Raw genomic sequence first — 6,712 nt, 5'->3', positions numbered from 1 at the left:
CCTGCTGAATGGCATGAGCTTCTGGGTGTTCTGCTTCCGCATCAAGCAGTGGGATTCAGGCACTATTCTGCAGTTCAGCCTGGTCCTGGGAGATGTCCTGATCATCCCTGTTGCTCCACTCAGGATTTCCTACCTCAGCCTCGGCAACCAGTGGCCATTTGGGGAGTTTCTCTGCCAGTTCGAAGTCTTCCTGCACAGCATGCACATGTACAGCAGCATCTATTTCCTCACGCTCATCTGCATTCATCGGTACTTTGTTGTTGTACGATACAAGAGCAAGTCCATCTGGAAGAAAACGAGCTTCTTGAGAAAGCTGTCCTTGTTCGTCTGGCTCGTCCTCTTTGTCCAAGGGCTGCCTTTCTTCTTTCTCCTCAAGACTTCAGTTATTGATGGGTCGGCAAAATGCCTAAATATTCATCAGTCAGAGTTGTCCTCTGTTTACTACTTCTACAACACTGTTTTGGTTGTGATCTCTTTCCTCCTGCCCTTTGCCATTTCCCTGACTTGCGGAGCTCTGCTGGGAGCTGCCATTGCTAAAGCAGCAAAGAAAAGCTCCAGAGGCAAAAAGATGAAGAGCAGGTCACTGCAGATGATAACAGTGTCTCTGGTGATTTTTGCCATCTGCTTTGGTCCCTTGCACATCTGCAGGACCATTGGCGTCATTGTGAAGTACTACAGCATGTCTTGCAAGCTCTTGCACCAAGTCGAAGTTGCCTACTACATCAGCTGGGTGTTCACCATGGCAAACACCTGTCTGGATCCTCTGATTTATGTGTTTGCTAACGACAAGTTTAAGAGGAGCTTTGCTGACTCCTTTCGTAAACGTTGGGGCACCAAGTAACTGTGAAAGGTTCGGAAGCCACCCCAGACCTTCCTGGAGAATCCTGTGGGGTGGCTGCTGACGATCCAGACCCTGAGCTTCCTCATCCTCCTGTTCTGTCCCAAGTCCCCACAGCTACCAGTGGCCACGCTGCAGGAGTTTCAGGGTTTCTCTGTGTTCCTCCAGTGTTCTCAAGGACGTGTTTCCTGCAGGCAGGGACCCATTGGGCTCTGACTAGACGCCGCTCCTGCCAGCACCCCGGGTGGCTGCATCTCCCAAATCTGGGCTTCTTTACACTGCTGAAGTGGCCAAACCCCATGGGTGCAAGGGGGAAGCAGGAGGAGGATTTACACCTAAAGTAATAAATCATTAGAAAGTCCAGTGAAAACTACCATGAATTTCCTGCCCATGAATATTTTGTGTTTTTTCTTCTCCATCAGGAGCAGGGTCTGTGCAAGCGCTGAGCTGCGGAGTGTGTGGGTCTGAGCCCAGCACCCCGGCACAGGGGAAAATATCACACATCCAGGCACCTGGTTGTCCCTTGGCCACCCAGAAGGCAGCATCTGACCAGCCCTGGAAGCAATCCCCACCTGACTGCCATTATGATGGGTCCAGACACACTTTTACCCATCAGTCGGCTCTTTCCAGATGAACGTAAAAGGTGGCAAATGTTGAGCCATGGATGAACAGTACAGGAGGGTGATGCACGGATGGGGAAAGGTGCTTTATCAGCCTGGTAGGAAACCTGAATTTAGTCTGATGGAAAGTCCCAGGAAACAGGAGTCTAGCCTCAACCCCAGAACTTTGGTTTGAAAGCCCGCAAGGAGCTACCTCCATCCCACCCTGGGTGGTAGGCAGGGAAGAACAAGGCCTCTTACAAGGGTATGGGTGGAGGATGCAAAAACCTGGAGACTAAATGTGAAGCCTGTGCCCATTTTGTTTTGGCACATTGCCTGGTTTGCATGAAGTTGAACATGAGCAGGGCCAGACCCCTGCCTCTTGCTTGCTCCCATTCAACCCTCCCTTTACCTTTGTGGCAGGGAACCAGCCTGGTGGTCTTCTCCTTCCTCCACTGCCCTATGGAGATGAGTGCCTGAGCCCTGGGAGCCCAACGGCCCTGGGAGAAGCAGCTTCTCCATCTAGGTGTTGGAAAGTGGCCAATCTCTGCTGCTTGGGGAGCGAATGGAAGAGATCGAGCTCATGGGGATAAACCTGGTGAGCTGGGTTGACTGAGATGGAGAAGTTGTGGGAGGCAGAGTTTCTTGGGCTGGCCAGGGTTTCTACAGATCAGAAATACATTATAACTTTAAAAAATATTAAAATTTTTTGGAGGGGAGAGGTGCTCCCGTAACCCTGTGTTTCATGCTGGAGGATGCAAGGGGGCAGTGCTGGGGGCACTGGTTACATGAGCTTCAAACTGGAGTTTCACAATGGAACGTGAAGTGCACAAATGACATTACAGAGCCATAATGTCGTTCCCTTCAGTGCCGTGTGCTCCAGCCCTTCCCCTGCCTCCATCCGCCTCTGTGTGAGCGAGACCCAGCCAAGCAGAGTGGTGCTGGGTACGTACTGGTCAACTTTGAGCAACTTTTCGTGGTGTTAAAGTGCTGCCAAATGTGGGCAGCAGAGCTGGTGCTGGAGCCAGGGGCCAGAGAGAGGAAATGCTCTTCTAGCTAAGGCACCGACCTGGAAGTTCAGGGTTTATTTTTAGGCTTCGCTTTAAACTTACTCTGTGAGCATGACACAGGATCCATGTTTTGCTTCTCTGTCTCTCAGATGGGTCTAAATTGCCTTTTCTGTCCTGCCTCTTTCAATGGAAAACCTACAGTTTCCAATGGAAAACCTACAGTAGTAGCTGTGATTTGCCTTTTCTGTCACCAAAGCCAAGCACGGAGATCTTGGGTTTTGTCTGGGTTTTCTGGAGAATGCTGTAATATGTGCTGCCAATGTGTTTATCCTAGAAACCGGTATCAAGGGCAGGGTAGAAGTGGCTGAGGAGACATGTTTTCTAACTTGGCTTCTCTCTACTAATTAATTCTTGGACTAATCCCCACCCGCCTGCCTCAGCAGGGGTTGCTGCAAAGCTTAGTGGAATTTGTGTCTATAATGCACCTTGCAAGCTCAGAGGAAAGGGGGTGTTCCCTGCTGTTCCTAACACTCTTGATAGATAAATCCTGTTGCAAAACTCAGGCATGCAGAGCCCTGCCTCACCTAGACACGTGGGTGGCAGCAAACAGCAGCTTGGTTTTGGACTCTTGCTTAAAGGAGGAAATACTTTTGTGTTATTGATTTGATGCATAAATAAGGGGACATTTGTATATGTCTGCGGAAAAGGTGGCTGTCCCTGTCCTCAATCACAGCGTTTGCCAACCTACCCAGCAAAAAAGATGAAGCCTTGTATTTCAAAGCCTGGGTGAGCAAGTGATGGGGAGGAACTGAATGGGGATAATCCCTTCTTATTCCACCAGGGAGCATAACTAATGATTTTGGTGGTAAACACTTCTCCAGATCAACGTTCACCCTTCTATTCTTAACTAACTTCCAGTTAGTAATTCACTCAGGACAACCAGCTTTAAAACCCATAGTTGTTCAGGCAAGTACAGATATGGCAAATAATCAGGAAATAAAACATACTTCCAGTCCTGCAAGTGACTACGTCTCACCCGACATTTAAACCCACAAACCTACCCTCAGCACCACCACAAATCCTATTGTCTTTCCTTGGTTTGAGCAGTTCCTGTGTATTTAGTAACTCCAGTAAAGTCATCCCATTCCAGACATGTTTGATTTGAAGAAACTTTTGGGAATATGGTCCCTATTCACTTGCTATGAGGAAGATGATTTTTAAGTTTTAATATTTTAAAGTGGTTTTCTTATGCCTTTCTGAGATAAACTTGTGTGTTTTTAAGGAGCATGACCATACCATTACTTAGTTTAGTTAAATCTAGGTTATCACTGCTCAATGGCTGCATCTTTACTGGATCTGGCCCCTCACCCTGAAGGAACAAGACAGACCACTTGCCCAGGGTGCCAAAGATCTGGTTCACAGGGCAAACACAGCTGGTTCCTAGATTTGAGCAAAGTCGAAGATCCTGATGGCTTCAGATGACGGACCTCTGCCACTTTCAGGTTTCCAGATCTTGACACCATCTTTTCCAACTTAGTTTAAACAGACATTGGTTCCCCCCAGCCCCAAGCCCTGGTTCAGCCCTAAAACGCAGCCAAGGGCTGAGATCAGAAAATGGGGATCAACCAACTCTCTGTAGCTGGGCAGAAGGGGAGAGGGAAGCCCAAGCCCAGCGGGAACATGACAGGCTATTGCCAGCAGTGAACACTCATGTCCAGTGTGGTTTACACGTGGGAATTGCTGCCCCAGGCTGACTGATCCTTCACCCACCCAAGGAGGTGGATTTGTGTCACCCATTCTGCACAAACCGGCAAGTGTGAGCACCGTGGAGGTTGCTGACCCTCTCATAGGGCCACAGTGTGAGATCCCTTTTCTTAAAAATGCACAGAAGCAGCTTGTGATTTCCAATAATATTCCCTAGATAGAGATTTTCTTGAGGCAGGGAAGAGCCATCAACTCCTCGCTCACCGTGCACATGGCAGAGCTTTAATGGGACAGACTGTAAAGGGCTCGGTTACTGGCTGCGCTCTCCTGAATGGCGTTGACCTAGGGAACAGGATTTATAATCCTATTACAGGTGTCCTAAATCCTCCTGACTGTTTAGAGAATGGCTGTTGGTGGCGCTGTGATGGATCTAAACTGGGCTTGGACTGGGAGCCCGCTGCGGCAGGGCTGTGGGAGCACGTGCAATGTCCTTTTGGTGACTTGAGCCCTTGTGCTCACAAGTGAGGGGCAAATAAGCAAAAGTTTGACTTGAGCGTTGCAGCTGGTTTTCTGTAGAGCATGATGGAAAAGCTCTGGTGAACCCAGGCCCAGAAAATCACCATGGCACCAAGTCCCCGTGTATGACCTGGTAATATGGAGGTCCTGATCCCACATTGATCCACCAGCTTTTATTTCAGATTTTGGTATTTAAGGTCACTGAGCAGCACAGCAAAGGCGGTGCTGGGGGAGAGAACCTCATTAAAAGACTATAAACCATGGAAATGTCTTGGAGGACAGGCAGACAGTGCATTTCCATGGTGTGGCTGGGTTCAACCTTTGGATTAAGCCAGTGGTTTCTTCTCAGGTGACACCAAACCCAAACCACGTCTCAGGCTTTGCAAAGTACAATGGCACTCTGTTGAGGTTTGCACTTTGTAGTTTTGCGCTGTGTGATTGTCCTGGTTTGTGCAACACAGGACTAATTTCTCTTCTAATACTTGGAAAGACAGCACTTTTAGAAGACTCTAGTATCTGAATTTGTGAAAATATTGACTTTATAGCCAGCTATGGTGTGTGGGTTTCAAGGTCTCAGTGTTTTCGAGCTCGCCTGGTGCAGGGATGAGGAGCAAGACCCGGGCACTTGACCCAAGCTGCCAACGGGGTTATTGCATACCATGAATGGCACATTCAATATAAATTAGAAAGTTTGCTGAGGAGTTCTCTCTCTCCCTTGATGGCCGCCATCCTGAGAACTCCTTGCCCCGGTGCCGGAGCCCTGAGCCTTTCCCTTCTTCCTGAGGCCGCAGCACTCGCAGTGTCCCACATTTGCTGTCCCCGCTGGGAGCGCACTGCTTCTACTGTAGAATGGGCTGAGGATAATCTTTGCATATTCTGTATTGGTATCAGGATCAATATTGGTTCTTTGGTGCTATTAATGTTAATTACCTAGTCTTATTCTATTAAATCTGTTTATATTTCAACCCCCAGGTTTCCTTATTTTTTCCTGATTCCTCCTCCCAGCTGGGGAGGGGTCATCGAGTGAGTGAATAATTGTCTAGATGACAATGTATCCTGGGTTTCTCAAACTGTAACAATGGTGCACTGCGTTGAGGTTTGCCTCCTATGGTGCTGTAGCACACAGCACACATGGGAGAGCAGGGGTGTTCTAAACAGGTCCTATTGCCGAGGCTGGAGAACCACCCTTCAATGTTTCAGCAGAAAGCTATCTCTTTGGGTACAAACACTTCATTCTGCAGATTCCCTGATTTTCCCACAACCCTTCCTCCACCAGGGAAATATCAGCCTATTTGCATATTAAACAAGCTGCTGGACGATGAACTATTGAGAGGTTTTCTTATGAGGTCAGAACCCTTCCAAGTATTTCCAGCTCATGGGAGGAAGGAGTCCCTCGGTCCAGCTGGCTGCTGACGTAGGGTTGGGGAAAGCCCTCAGCTTTGCCATGCTGCGCAGGGCTGAGGATCTGTTTCATCCATTGCATTAGGATGCCAGCAACACCATTATGGTGTGTGGGCAGCCTGCACTGATGGAGCCTGCTTGCCCTGCAGGAATGATGGCCACTTACCCACATTTTTAGCTGGTGACTTACAAAGGTTCTTCCTGTTTATACAATGATTAAACCTAACCACAACCTGGATGAACATACCATGCCAAAGCTCACCTCACCCCCCTCTGATGGATTTACTAGATGCTGTCTTTACTTGGTGCTATAGTGAGAGCTTTCTTCCTCTTCCACAAGTAGTTGAGGTGGGAAGGGAGCTCTAGATGTCACCTGGGCCCCCCACCAGTGCTCAGGGAGGGCCACCTAGAGCTAGATGGCCAGGATCATGTCCCGGGCAGTGGACAATGTCAGTCTCTGAAGCGCCTTTCTCACCAGATTGGCCCTGTAGGTGTGAAGTATGTGTTACAGACACCATGCAGGTAGCGTGACACAAGGCAATTGATAACGTCCATCACCCAAGCCCCTCCTCCACCCCAGGGGACCCCGTAGGACATTTAGCCAGGGGAGCTGCAAAGAAAGGTGGGCCGAGCACCCAGAAAAT

General features: G+C 48.9%; 1 protein-coding gene across 1 annotated transcript; it reads left to right on the top strand.

Moving 5' to 3' along the window:
* The first annotated feature begins 13 nt into the window (after positions 1–13).
* On the top strand, positions 14–841 carry LOC104283783 (P2Y purinoceptor 4-like). The gene has a single exon (XM_009882000.1). It carries the CDS (start codon positions 14–16, stop codon positions 839–841), a length of 828 nt encoding a protein of 275 aa, XP_009880302.1.
* Positions 842–6,712: the final 5,871 nt, after the last annotated feature.

Source organism: Charadrius vociferus, unplaced genomic scaffold, assembly GCF_000708025.1.
Source record: "Charadrius vociferus isolate BGI_N301 unplaced genomic scaffold, ASM70802v2 scaffold233, whole genome shotgun sequence".
In the NCBI taxonomy this organism is placed as follows: domain Eukaryota; kingdom Metazoa; phylum Chordata; class Aves; order Charadriiformes; family Charadriidae; genus Charadrius; species Charadrius vociferus.
Note: the sequence above shows the minus strand (reverse complement) of the source record. Positions and strands in the feature narration are given on the sequence as shown.